Source organism: Sturnira hondurensis, unplaced genomic scaffold, assembly GCF_014824575.4.
Source record: "Sturnira hondurensis isolate 20B ecotype Veracruz unplaced genomic scaffold, ASM1482457v3 Scaffold0021354, whole genome shotgun sequence".
Taxonomy (NCBI): domain Eukaryota; kingdom Metazoa; phylum Chordata; class Mammalia; order Chiroptera; family Phyllostomidae; genus Sturnira; species Sturnira hondurensis.
Window position 1 is genome coordinate 20,324,791 of NW_028093985.1, and position 14,923 is coordinate 20,339,713.

Here is a 14,923-nt window from a genome sequence, read left to right on the forward strand (position 1 = left end):
GCCAAGGCCATTGCAGGGTAACAGTTTTTGTTGTCAGGTCTGATCACAAACCGGCAGCTACCGCAGCCCGACAGTCTCTGCAGCTGAGCGTTTCCTAGTCAGGCTGTTACATTTCACTTCCACCCCCCAAACCAGGAAGTGCTGTTTCCGATGAGTCAACGACAAAAGCAATCCAGCGTCAGAAACAAAGAGGCTCCGTTCTCCAGAAGAGCTATAGGATTTTAAATTTGGGATTGCTTTTTGGTTTGGGTTGGGACCTACGGTTTCCTCCTGATAAAACATTATTAAACTTTCCAAATTGTCGACCCCCTCCACACCCCAAAGTAAAATGACATAAAACATACACAGGGGCGTGCGCACACACATAACACTAACACACAGACCAATTTGTTTTCGTGATCCGTTTTGTTATCCAGGAGCGGCAGGCTTGAGCCACATTTGAGTTGGTAAATTCTTCCATCCAAGCCAGGGTAGATTGTAGAAAAGGAGTCTATTTCTTAGGAAGAAGCGTCCAGGCATAGACGGCCAAGCCCGGGTCCGTCTCTCCCGTTGCAAGACTGCATGATAAGTCTGGGCAAGTTGAAGAAGGAACCCCGCGACCTCCAGCCCCTCCTCCCTGTGGACCACAGGGAACCGAGCAGTCCTGGGGAGGTGGGGCAGAGACGGTCACTGAGTGGAGACAGAGGGGCAGAGCGTTTTAAATTTCAGGCCCAGATCCCTACGGCCAGCCGCGGGCAGGAAGGGGAGGGCCTAGCGAGGCTTGGGGCAGCCCCGCACGGGCTTGGGGTTGGGTCGGAAAAGCTGCCTCACGGGTGTGCCCGCCAGCCCCTCCCTGCCCACCCCCCCTTCCAGTCTCCGCTGCGTTCTCCGGGAGGCAGCGCTTGTTGCTGCCTCGAAATGTCCCAGCCGGCCCAGAAACCTGCTGCCTCCCCGCGGCCCCGGCGCGCCGCAGCGGCCCGCCACACCCAAGAGGTGAGTGGCGCTCCTGCCCGACCCGCAGAGCTGTGCCCTGGGAAAACCCCCACTCAGAAGCCCTGGGCGGCCTCCTCCGGGCGTAGCCTGCCTGGACTGCCACCCGGTGCGCCCCTTCCCATCCTTGGGAAGGGCGCGACTGGGTGCCCGCCGTACCTTGAGTGGGTGGAGGTGGCCAGGGATTTCCCGCCTGGGGTCAGCGCGCTGGGCATGGTGCAAGGCGGACCAGTGGGTGGCTAGGGTCAGGAAAAGCCAGCTGGTGAGCCTCGAGTGAAATGATAAGGACGTGAAAGGGGACCAAAGTTTAGTTGGGGCCCCCGCCCCCCCCCACACCCCCAGGGTGGGACAGGGCTTTCAGCTGGACTGCGGGATCCTGTCTTCCGCCTAAAGTCCAGGCTGCAGGGCGTGGCAGCCGGGAGCAATAACACCGCTTTTCTAACCAGCGGGGAGCCGAATCTGGGGAGAGGGGCCAGCCCATGTGGGGCGGGGCCTTTGTCAGGCTTAGCCCAGGTGCCCGCCCACCTGACATTGGAGGGACTCAGTGCCAGCCAAGTTCAGGGCAGGTAGAGTGTGAGCCCGGCGCCTTCAGCAGCGCACCCCGATCCCTCGCCGGGTCCTGCACCCCGATCCCTCGCGGGGTCCTGCACAGCGCGGCTCAGAGCAAACCGGTTATCGCCATGGCATTCGCAAGTTGGTGGTACAAGACGGTAAATAGAAGCGGTCGTTCCTGGGCAGGACCGGGAAGGGAATGTGTTCCCTTTGCTTTTCTGGGTGTGCGGACGAGGTATTGTTCTTCCGGGGTTTAGCGGGGAAGAGGTGGCGACCGGGCGCGACCTCTCAGATCTTCAGGTTAGGGTCTGGGAGAGGCTGAGACTCACCCTGCAGTGGTATGTGGGAGCGCGCCCGGGCCTGCGACGTCTGTAGGAGCTGAAGCACCAGGCTCAGCTCTCGCTCAGAAGTTGAATGAAACAGGAATTATGCTGGAGGAATTCCGCCCCAGGACGGGGACTCCTGGATGAACTCGGACTCAGCTCTTGAGAGCTAATACCTAGTGTTTGTTTTTAATCCATGAGTAAAGCTTAAAACTGTTAGAGGAATGGTCTTTGTCGTGTTTTCTCCAACACAAAGGAAGCGAGGCAGCTGGGAATGGGGGCAAGGAGAAAACCCAAAACTCCAAGGAGCAGAAGCAACTGAAGTTAAGACCCTTGTGTATGTGCGGTGGGGGGTGGAGGAGGCGGGTAGCACTGCTCTATTATTACTGTACTTTGGATGAGGGACATAGATATTCCATTTGTTTAGTGCTTTGAATACCAGGCCAACCAACTAGGTGTGATATCCAGTCAAGCTGGCACTTGTGCAGGAATCAGAAAGCAGGATTTAACAATTAGATTGCTCCCCACTCCATCCCTCAAGACACAAATGTTTTTGTTAACCAAGAGAGTGAAAATATTTATATCTAATTGATTTGTGAAGTATTTAAAAAATTAGTAAAGTACACCACTCTCTACCAGCATGTGGTATGGAAAAAAGCAATGATGTTGTCATCAGACCTCCATTAGAGAGTACTCTTATATTGGAATTACTAAACTGCCAGTTATCAGCCAATGACCATTTTCTGAGCATCTACTATGTGCCAGGCAGAGTGCCAGCCTCCAAGTGCACAGTGGAGAACAAGACAATGAGTCAACCTTTTTGAACCTGTTTCCATACATATAAAATGAGTCTCGTAAGAGTCCCAAATGGGACTCATTGGAGTCATGAATCAAAGTACCATGCCTTCATAACTTTAATCTTGGGAACTCCAGTTTCTCTTGAGATACTTCGTCATAAATGTTTCCCATTATGTATTCTGGGCTTTTAAAATGGGGCATATTATGGATATGTTAAAAGCAAAAGTTTGCTTTCAGTCATTATTGTTCTGAGGTCCTTATCAAAGTTCATCACATGAATTATATGCAAATATGGATCAGTGGTTCAGAGTTGATATCAGAATTCTTCCAAATTCATGATTCTCTAAAGGCAATTATGTGGGAATATTTGGGTGAAAATAGTTTAAGTCTATGCTTTTAACTGTTACTTAATTTAGGAGTAGTGTGACATTTTTGCTAAAACCTCTCATAGAATCTAATTTTGGACCTATTGTATTATAGAAATTGAATTATAGTATTATAGAAATTTCTATAGTACTATAGCAATTTTGGAAGTATGGTATTATAGAAATTGTTTGCTAGTAGGAACCCCCTAAAATCAACAATATGCCTGTAGCCAAACTTTGACGTTTCCTGAACTAGCACTGCCCAATAGAAATACAGTGAACCACATATGTAATCTTAAATTTTTTAACAGGCACATAAAAGCAAAAATAAACAGATAAAATTAATACTAATAATATATTTTATTTAACCCACTATATCTCAAACATTATTTCAACATGTAATCAGTGTACAAAACATTTATTTTATATCTTCTTTCTCATTAATTTGTCAAAATCCAGTTTGAATTTACCACGTCTCAAGTGCTCCACAGGCATGAGTAAGTGACAGTGGCAGATTTGGACCGTGCAGCTTGGGTTCCCGACCAGTTTTGCATGGTGACTGTGAGGGGGTGATCGCAGACCATCTTGAAAATTAAATGAGAGTTAAGGACCATTTTTCCACAACAAAATACACACGTACATGCCCATATACACAAAAGGCCACCAATAAATCCCCTAAAGGTCCATGGAGCCAAATTATAATGTATATACACATACACAATCTATATACATATATTTATATATGATACATGTATGTGATATATATATTTATTATATATATGCTTTTGGTAAATCCTATAACGAAAATACCTTTAATGGGACCTTTTAAATATTTTTAAAACTTTTTTATTGTTGAGTTACAGTTGTCCCCATTTTCCCCCTATTACTCTCTTCTGCCCTGCCCATCCCCCCCCACACACATTCAGACCTTCCCCTCACCCCCCATGGGACCTTTTAAATATTGAAAAACAGTTGTGAATGACCTAACTATAAAAATCTAGGTGAAATAATTCTGTGATGTGTTTGTTTAAGGGCATGCCTCGTATAAAGCCAGCTGGTGAAACATTACAGTGTGTGTTTCCGCATTGGATAGCATCCGTATTGTTGACCTGAATATAAAAAGTTAGAGTTGAAGTTAGAGTTAAAGTAGAACATCGTAACGATGGAAAGAAAATTTTGTTTTCAGCAGTAATCACATTCCTGAGCCCTAAGTGGACTCCATTAGGCCATGTTAATTAAAGGTGTTCCTTAGCCTAATTAGATTCATGGGCCCAGTGGCAGTATGATCAAAGGAGCCCAGTCACGTGGGAGGTGCATCCCTGCAGCCAGCCTGGGAAGAGTGTCTGTCACTAGCCTTCCGTGGCTGGACAGGCCACCTGGCTGCAGTGATGTTGAGGAGTAGGGATGCAAATTACAGTGTCAGCCAGAAGGGCACAGGCTCTAAGGTGTTGAGGGACCGGAGGTCAGACACTTCAGTCTTTAGGTTGGCAATTTCTGAGTTACTTTGCTTCCCAGCGCAGGTGAGACTTTTCATCTAAGAGTGACATCTGATGATAATGTTCTTTAATTGGTTTTCACATTTCCCAGAAAGTTAATTATATTCTACTAGTGCTTTCTGAAGAATGATGTAGTTTGCTGGGGTGGACACACTGGGTGGTCATTTGCTAAAACCTCTCTTAGAATTCAATTTTGGAACTATGGTATTGTAGCAATTGAATTATAGTATTATAGAAATTTCTATAGTACTAGAAACTTCCTAGCATAGTGCTAGGGATTCTGAGGTGAGGGGGTAGAGAATTAGTTCTGGGTAGGTTTTCTCAGTGGAAAACAAGATTTCTCTAAGCAGCCCATCTTTATCCTGTTTTTCCTTGAGGTCTTTTTTCTGTTATGGTAAAATACACATAAGATAGACTTATCACCTTAACTATTTTTTAAGTGTAAAGTTCAGTGGAATTAAATACATTCATATTCTTATGAAACCATCATCACTATCTCTGGAACTTTTTATCTTGAAAAATTGATACTCTATATCCATTCAACGTATGTCCCCATTTGTTTTACATACATGCATTCAAATATATAGAATTATATTCAAGTATCCGTGTTCTTTACCATTTTCCTTTTTTAATTCTGTTTTAAGAAATTTAGCATGAGATCTGCCCTCTTCACGAACTTAGGTGTGCCGTGCGTGGTGGTGACCGCGGCTTCCTCGTTTGCTGCGCGTCTCCGAAGCCCATTTGTCTCGCTCGACTGAAATTTTGTGCCTTTTGATGATTAACTTCTCATTTCTCTCTCTGCTTCGTCCCTGGCAACCCCAGTTCTGTTTCTATGATTTTGACTATTCTAGGAATCTTGTATAAGTGGAATCAAGCAGTATTTGCCTTTTCATAAGGCTTATTTTACTTAGCATAATGTCCTCAAGAGTCATCCATTAGAGCATATATATTAGAATTTTCTTCCTTTTTAAGGCTGAATAATATTCCATTGTGTATATGTATATGGCATTTTGTTTATCCATTCATCTGACAATGGACACTTAGGTTGCTTCCATTTTAGCTATTTTTTGAGGAACCACCTTACTGTTTTCCCAAGTGGCCGTACCCTTTTAACATTCCCACCTGTAGTACACGGGGGTTCCAACTTATTCACGTGCTCACCGATACTTGGCCCATGGCCTTCTGACCTTCAAGGTTTCTGATGAGAAATCTGCAATCTTATTGCTACTTTCAAGATTATTCCTGTGTCTTTTTCTTTCTACAGTTTGATTATAATGTGGATTTATTTGAGTTCATCCTACCTGAAGTTTGTTGAGCTTCTTGTTTATATTCTTATCTTTCATCAAATATGGGAAGTTTTAGGCCACTGCTTCTTTTTTTTAATCCTCACCCAAGGATATGTTTTATTGCTGTTAGAAAGAAAAGAAGGTTGCGGCAGGGTGGGGGTGGGGGGGGGGGAGGAGACAGGGCAAGAGAGAGAGAGGGAGAGAGAGAGAAAGAGAGAGACATTGATGTGAGAGAGAAGCATCGATCATTTGCCTTCTGTACACACCCTGACCAGGGGTGGAGCCTGCGTCCTAAATATGTACACTGACTGGAAATTGAACCCACAATGTTTTGGTGTGTGGAATGATGCTCCAACCAACTGAGCCACCCTGCCAGGGCAGACCATTAGTTCTTTAAATAATCTACTGCCTGTTTTTCTCTCCTCTCCTTCTGGGATGCCCACAAAGGGCTCTGTTTATGTTTCTTTAATCATTGTTCTTTCTGTTCCTCACACTCAGTAATTTCAAATATCCTATCTTCAGGTTATTATATTTCTTCTGCCTGCTCAGATCTGCCTTTGAAAACCCCTGTAGTGAACTTTTCACTTTAGTTATTGTATTTCTGTGCTCTGGAATTTTTTTTGCTTTCTTTTCATCTTTTTATTGATATTGCCATTTTTATATACCATTTTCTTGACTTTACTCACTGATTTTTAAAAAATAAATAGATTATACCTCTCATACTAGTTTTCTCCAGGAATTTGGGGGTTTTTGTATTGAAATCAAGTATTATGACTAGGAAAATGCCTTTGGGTGACTAGGCATTACTTTGAGATAAAAGACTAAATTTTTCAAAGATTTTTATCACAGTTGAGAATGATATAATGAACTCCTCATGTACCTAATGGTAATTAGGTACATGAATACCTAATTATCTGTGGCTTCAGTAATTATCAACATTTTCACATTATGCCAGTCTCACTTTATTTACTCAACTCCCAGCCCCACCAATACACACATACACACATATGTGCACCCCACACCCTTCAAAGTATTTTAAAACCTGGGAATTGCACATTTAAGTGTCATCCCTGTGACCAACTCAGTGTAGGTTGTTTGGAAAATGGATTCTCTATTCCTTGTGTACTTCATTTCCTTAGATATAACATGGAAATGAGACACCAATACACAGCCATGAGACAGACAAAGTCATAAACTTAAACTTACCAGATGGACCTAGTTCTTTAGTACTTATAAAAAGTAAGAAACAAAATTTCTGCTCTAATATTTATAGCCTTAGAAAAGTGAAACCTTTTAAACTTCTGCTTACATCTCATATTCATTTTACTGACTCATAATTCACCACAATCAGATTGGTGCCAGAGAGAAGGAAGGGAGTGGAATAACTTTTATTGTATTCTTAAACCAGGCAATGGGCCAGGCTCCTCATTAACAGCTTCTTTCATAAATATGCCAGCCCCTGGAGTTAGGTACTATTAGCTCCATTTTATAAGGAAGAAAAAACACACACACAGAAAGGTTAAATTATTTGCCCAAGGTCACAGCCTTTCAGAGCCACGCTGTTTCTGTCCTAGAGTTTGTCAGGAAATGCAGGGAATTGGTTACCCAGGTTATGGAAGAGGCTAGGAAGCCACCTGGGGTGGGTGAGGCAACCCAGAGGTTAGAAATTACAGGAAGCCACCACCATTCCTAGGCTGAAAAACAGAGGGAGGAGCTGACTCACCCTGCAGAAGCTGGAACCGCCCTTGGCCTGTCCTGGAGATCCTACTGCAGAAGCTCCGGTAGAAAGAGAGGAGGGGGAGAAACACCACCTACCCATCACCTCTAGTCTCCTTCCAGTGCCTCTCGCCAGCCAAACCCAGCCTGGGGCCATTAATCCAGGGAGCCAGCAAACACCCTGCTGTACCAACAGGGCAGGCTCAGGGCACAGAGTCCACCAGAGGTGACAGGTCCAGGTCCCCTCTGGGGAGGCTGTGTTAAAGCCAAAGCAGGTTTACATCTTGGTCCTGCTTGTTTGCTGAACAATCTTATTTTAGCAAGCAAAATACACACAAGAATAGGGTTTAAGGGATTTGGCAGGACAAATCAGTTTGCACATTGTCTCTTAATTTTTCAAGCTATTTTTCCCCCAGCTTTTTATTATTTTATTTAGTTTATTGACCTGAATAAAGCAAAGGTACTTCACAGGGAACATTTAGAGCTTTGTGGAAATGTAGTCATTTAATCAAGATTTGTCACAGCCCCACCACAGAACTAGAAAAAAGAGTGTAATTTACCACGTGGTTAGGAAGGCAAAATATCAGTTGTGAAGTAATCAGTAAGCCAGAGAGCCTACAATAAAGTGCTTATTTGTTTGCTTTACTGAGAAAATAGAGACTTAGGTGCAGATATGAAGGTATGGTGAACCCTGCATAGGGCAAGGCTCAGGATCGGTCAGGAAGTGCCGGTGTGGCACAGGGCCCTGTGCTCCTAGAGCTGCCCCCGCCTCCCCCTGCCTCTGCATGACCCCAAGAGTCCCTCTTGGAGGCCAACTCTGGGGGGTGATCTGAGGAGCAGAAACCTCCATTTCCTGTCATGGTGCCATAAATGTCCCCTCAAAACCAGTGATTTTCAATCCTAGCTGCATATTAGGATCAGTTGGGGAATTTCAGAAAAATGTGTCCTTGGCCAGGCCCCTCCCTAAACAAACTCACTTACAAATCCTCGGGTCTAGCTTGAGTGTTTCCACATTTGCCCCAGGTACTTGTGGCCCTTCCCCGAAGGGCAGGACCCCCAGCTGACCAAAGGCCTTCTGATTCTTAGGAGGCCCCAAAACAAGCCTTTCTCCGTAGGTGCATTGGAGAGCTGAGCTCTGTGACCTGGGTAAGTCTAGAGGGCACCAAGATAACTTTTTATTGCATTATGGTTTTGGAACAGTGGTGGCTGGACGTGCAAATACTGATTGATCTCTATGGCCTTGTCTTCAAGTCGAAGAAAGAAAATTGTCAAGTTGTTTTCAAATAACTTTTGCTGTTTTTTAGACATTTTTTTCTATATAGTTCACATATCATACATTCACATATAATTTAATATCTTTAATATATTCACAAGCTGGTGCAAGCATCACCTCAATTTAATTTCAGAATGTTCATGTCACCCCCCAAAATAAATGATGTATTTTTTTTAATAAAGCAAGGACATTTCAGAAGCACACCAGTATTGGGTCCTCTTTCACAGCTGGCCTTGGACTTGGAAAAGCTCATTTGTTTCTGCCTTCCTTCTTCTTTTACATGTGTAGAAGTTGTTGATTTTAACTTATTCTGTGCAAGGTCTCTGCTGTCTGTGCCGGTATCAGGGTGCATCTGGGTAACAACTGGGAGGAACCCAAACACTGGACCTCCCATTCTAGCCTGGCAAGAGCATAGGCTCCAGGCCTTACTGCTCCTGGCTCTTGTTGACTTCCTGACAGGTTTAGGTTTGCTAAGATAGCAGATTTTAGCATATAAATGATATCTCTTAGAAAGAGGATAAAAACAGCTGTATTGCCAAATATGTGGTGATGTCAGGGGCTAGAAATAGTTTGGAAGGTTATCCCTTAAAAAAATATTTTATTTATTTATTTTTATTTTTAACATTTTTAAAATTATTATTGTTCAAGTACAGTTTTCTGCCTTTTCCCCCCACCTCTCCCCACCACCCCAGCCCTCCCCACCTTCCTCCCCTGTTTCCACCCCCCTTGTTATTGTCCATGTGTCCTTTATAATTGTTCCTGTAAACCCTTCACCCTTTTCCCTCATTACCCACTCCTCTCTACCCTCTGGTCACTGTCAGCCTGTTCTCAATTTCAGTGTCTTTGGTTATGTTTTGCTTGCTTATTTGTTTTGTTGATTACTTTCTAGTTAAAGGTGAGATCATATGGTTATTTGTCACCACCTGGCTTCTTTCACTTATTATAATGCTCTCCAGCTCCATCCATGCTGTCACAGAGGGTAGGAGCTCCTTTCTTTTTTTTTTTTTTTTTTTCCTGCTGCATAGAATTTCATCATGTAAATGTACCATAGTTTTTTGATCCATTCATTTACTGATGGGCACTTAGATTGCTTCTAGCACTTGGTTATTGTAAATTGTGCTGTTATGAACATTGGGGTGCATAGGTTCTTTTGGATAGATGTTTCAGGGTTCTTAAAATATAATCCTAGCAGAGAAATTGCCAGGTCAAAAGGCAGTTCCATTTTCAGTTTTCTGAGGAAATTCCATACTGTTTTCCATGGTGGTTGCAACAGTCTGCAATCTCATCAACAATGCATTAGGGTCCCCTTTTCTCCACAACCTCTCCAATACTTGTTGTTTGTTGCTTTGTTTATGATGGCCATTCCGACTAGTGTGAAGTGGTATCTCATTGTGGTTTTTTTTTCAAATATTTTATTTATTTATCTCTAGAGGGGACGGGAAGGAGAGAGGGAGAGAAACATCAATGTATGGTTGCCTCTCGTGCATCCCCTGCTGGGAACTGGCCTGCAACCCAGGCATGTGCCCTGACTGGGAATGGAACCGCGATCCTCTGGTTCGCAGGCCCGCGCTCAATCCACTGAGCTACGCCAGCCAGGGCTCATTGTGGTTTTAATTTGCATCTCTCTGATGGCTAGTGATGTTGAACATCTCTTCATATGTCTCTGGATCTTCTCTGTATGTTCTCCTTGGAGAAGTTTTTGTTTGAGTCCTTTGCCCATTTTTTTATTTGGGTTGCTTGTGTTCTTAGAATGGAATCATGTGAGTTTTTTATATGTTTTGGAAATCAAACCCTTGATACCCTTGAGGTATCACTGGCAAATATGTTTTCCCATACGTTTCATTCTCTTTTCATTTTAATGCTGTTTTCTTTAGCCATACAGACACTTTTCCTTTTGATGAGATCCCATTTGTTTATTCTTTCCTTTATATCCCTTGCTCTAGGGGACATATCAGTGAAAATATTGCTGCGTGGAATGTCTGAGATTTTCCTGCCCATATTTCTCTCTAGGTCTTGTATGGTGTCACGGCATACATTTAAGTCTTTTATCTACCTTGAATTTATTTTGGTGTATGGTGTAAGATGGTGCTCCAGTTTCATTTCTTTGCATGTAGCTGTCCAGCTCTCCCAACACCATTTGTTGAAGAGGCTATTTTTGTTCTATTATATGCTGCTTCCCCCTTTGTCAAATATTAATTGACTTTAGAGACTTGGATTTATTTCTGGGCCCTCTATTCTATTTCATCAGTCTATGTGTCTGTTCTTATGCCAGTACCAGGCTGCTTTGATTACAGTGGCCTTGTAATACAGCTTGATATCAGGTATTGTGATCCTTCCTACTTTGCTCTTCTTTCTCAAAATTGCTGCAGCTACTCAGGGTTGTTTATGGTTCCATATAAATTTCTGAAATGTTTGTTTTATATGTGTGAAATATGCCATTGATACTTTAATAGGTATTGTATCGAATCTATAAATTGTTTAGGGTAGTATGGACACTTTGATGATGTTAATTCTTCCAATCCGTGAACATGCTATATGTTTGCATTTGTTTGTGCTTTCCTTAATATATTTTTTCAGTGTTGTGTAGTTTTCTTAATACAGGTCTTTTACCTCCTTGGTTAGGTTTATTCCTAGGTATTTTATTTTTCTTGTTACTATTTCAAATGGGATTTCCTGGTTTCAGTTTCTGATATTTCATTTCAGTGTACAAAAATGCCTTTGATTTCTGAATATTGAGTTTGTATCCATTGCTTTGTCAAGTTCATTTATTAGGTCAAGCAGCTTTTTGGTGGAGTCCATAGGATTTTCTATGTACACTGTCATGTCATCTGCAAACAATGGCAGTTTTGTTTCCTCTTTTCCAATTTGGATGCCTTGTATTTCCTTTTCTTGTCTGATTACTGTGGCTAGTACGTTTGGTACTATATTGAATAGAAGTGGTGAAAGTGGACAGCCTTGTCTTGTTCCTGATCTTAGTGGGAAAGTTCCTGATCATATTGAGTGTGGTGCTGGCTGTAGGTCTCTCATTATGGCCTTTATTATGTTGGGGAATGCTCCCCCTATTCCCACTTTGCTGAGTGTTTTTTTATCATAAATGGGTACTGTACCTTATCAAATGCTTTTTCTGCAGCTATTGATGTGATTATGTGATTTTTGTCTTTAGTTTATGTGATGTATTATGTTTATTGATTTGTGAATATTGTACCATTCTTGCATCCCTGGGATGAGTCCCACTTGGTCATGGTGTATGATCTTTTTAACATATTGCTGGATTCAGTTTGCCAATATTTATTGAGAATTTTAGTGTCTATGTTTATTAGAGATATTGGCCTAAAGTTTTCTGTCTTTGTTGTGTATTTATCTGGTTTTCGGATCAGAATGATGCTGGCTTCATAAAAAGAGTTTGGGAGCCTTCCATCTTCTTGGATTTTTTGGAATAGTTTGTGATAGATAGGGATTAGCTCTTCCTTAAATGCTTTGTAGAATTATCCTGTGAAACCACCCGGTCCAAGGCTTTTGTGTGTTGGGAGTTTTTTGATTGCTGCTTCAATTTTGTCAGCTGTTGTTGGTCTGTTCAGGCTTTCTAATTCTTCACTGAGTTTTAGAAGATTATATTTTTCTAGAAATTTGTCCATTTCACCTAGGTTTTCTATTTATTTATCTTTAGAGAGGGGAAGGTAGAGAGAAAGAGAGGTGGAAAAACATTGATATGTGAGAGAATCATCAGGTGGTTGCCTTTTACAAGTGCCCCAACCCCAAATGGAGACTGAGCCTACAACCCAGGCATGTGCCCTGACCAGGGATCAAACCAGTAACTTTTCACTTTGCAGGATGATGCCCATCCAACTGAGCTACACTGGTCAGGGTTGAAAATTACTTATTTTTGAAGGAGGAATGGAAAGCCCTTTCCATGATTTGTTTCCCTGCCTCTGAACTCCTGCCACACATCCTGTCTCTGTCCTTTATCTGAGCTTCATGTCTTCTGTGGCCTGTGTTCCCAGTGAGACTTTTCCCTGCGTTAGGGCTGGCTTCCTGTCTGTGGCTTGGTCTGCAGCTGCTAATAAGGATGACACTTACAGGTATTGTATGCCTGGTCATTTTACAAAACAAACATGTTTAGAATAGAAAGGGTTTGTCTTGCTTTTGTCGCCCTTTTTTTTCGGTGGTTGTTTTCATTTTAGAACATTGGGTTGAGATTTTCTTGATGTGAATCTCCAGATCTCGGGCAGTTTTTGACAAATTCCAGTGTAGCCCACTCTGTGGTGATAGACTACAGTCCTGAGATGTGGTGTGACCGAGGAAGATCTCACCTTTCAGATGCTCTGTTTTTGTATCCATGTGACAGTGTGTGCCTCTGGAGTTGCCGTGGGCAGAAAGGTGACCACACCGGGAGACGCCCAGCACCGGTCCTGGCACAAAGCAGGTGCTTAGGACATGTTACTTGCTTTTTCCTTATGTAGAGGTCTCCTCAGGTTTATGTTCGTGGTTCAGGTGTCTTTCCCGATCTATCTGTCCTTTCCTTCTTGTGCCTCTCACCTGTCCCCACCTCATCAGCCTCACAGAGCAGTAGGCAGAGTTTTTTCTGTTTGCTTTTACAAAGTCTTAGTGCATGTTCCTAAGCTGGGTCAAATTTGACATCTGTCTTTCCCAAATATTTCATTTCATCATCTCACTTATGTCAAAAGTACTCAATTGTTCCATGAATTTAAAACATCAGGCACTTTGAACGTCTCTCAGGGAAAAGATATAGCTAATTTTACACCATTAATAGAGTGCTAAGGATTGAATAAGTCCCAGGAAATGGTCAGGGCAGTGGTACCTTTATAAAATTGCTATTCGCTGGAAATTGAATGGCATTATTAATTCTTGTTAATTCTCTTCGAGTGACGATGGTGTTATGTGGGAAAAGAGACACTTGGTGTCTCTTTTCAATTAAAACTTATCAATTCCTACCTTGCTCTGATACATCTGTGTGCTTTTAAGTATTTTTTTTTTGTTTTCCCACAAGATTTGTTAACTACTCAGTACTGATTTGTTAACTCCTCAGTACTGTGGACAAACACTTGACTAGGACTTGTAGTTAAAATAAGCCCACAGAAGGCTTCATTCACCAAGATATTGCAGCAGTCTGCCAATTTGTGATGGTCTTTCTTTGGGGAAGACACAATTTAAAGAGACACTTGGTGAAATGTCTAGGGGTAAGGTTTCAGAAGATTTCCAATTCACTTTCAAACGCAGGCGTATGTGCACACGTAGATAGATCTGTGTGTCTGTCTGTGATGTACATGTCTGTCTGTACATGAGAGCAGGGCGAACTATGGCAACAGTGCTATTAGATGTTGAATCTGAGTGGTAAGAATATTGGCATTCAGTGTACTCGTCTCTCAACTTTTATATATTAGAAAAATTTTATAATAAAAGCCGGGTTAAAAAAATAGAAAATGGAAAAGTGCAATCTGTATAGTTCCTAAAGGATTTTTCCACTTATTTATGTGATTTTTACTTATTATACTTTTGAATATTACAAAAAAGCTTCCTATTGAGAGCAAATACTTCTTTTGAAATGACAGAATACCAATTCTTGACATACATAATTTTGATAAGTTGTCATTTTGACTCAACATTTGAAAAAAGTTCATATATATACACACATATATATCTGTATATGTGTGTGTGTGTGTGTGTGTGTATCCCTTCCAAACTATTGTTTGGAACCAATGTGATTCTGAGGGATTTTGAGCATTTCAGTGGAAGCAAGTAACTGATATTGTGGGTTAATTTGGAGGACTGCAATTTTGAAATGATATCAGGAAACAATTTTTTTAATTTCTAAAGATAAATAATCTGTATACAAATATTTTAGAGAGAAAAGGTTGTGCATTTACTGTAGGATAATAAATCATAATATATATTTGTGGTGGAGTCTCACTCCACCACATGAGCAGAAGGTGGAGTAAGACTCTGTACCAGACAGGAGCCAACTTCTTAAGTGTGTTCATTTGTAAAGTGGAATGGGGATAATGCCCCTTGGCAAGTAGATGAGGCACTCTAGATAGTATGCTCAGTAAAACAGTGGGTAATGTTGGGTTGCCACCTCCATCTAACCTGATGAAGATGTGGAATTGGAGCGTATAAATGAATGTGA

General features: G+C 42.1%; 1 protein-coding gene and 1 long non-coding RNA gene across 4 annotated transcripts in view; one reads left to right on the forward strand and one right to left on the reverse strand.

Moving 5' to 3' along the window:
* Positions 1-391: 391 nt before the first annotated feature.
* Positions 392-1,361, reverse strand: LOC118977377 (uncharacterized). Its single transcript, XR_005064514.1, has 2 exons — positions 1,129-1,361; positions 392-643 (listed from the first exon to the last, which is right to left on the reverse strand). It is a non-coding gene; the product is annotated as an uncharacterized LOC118977377 (long non-coding RNA).
* Positions 763-14,923, forward strand: part of CAST (calpastatin) — a 134,562-nt gene continuing 120,401 nt past the window's right edge. For 2 of the 3 annotated variants that reach the window (XM_037032325.1, XM_037032326.1), the window contains exon 1: positions 763-972. In XM_037032325.1, coding sequence (XP_036888220.1) covers positions 898-972 — 75 coding nt within the window. In that variant the 5' untranslated portion in view covers positions 763-897. Of the gene's footprint in view, positions 973-1,527; positions 1,680-14,923 lie in introns of those variants that run through there. The other variant, XM_037032327.1, reaches the window with a different exon arrangement.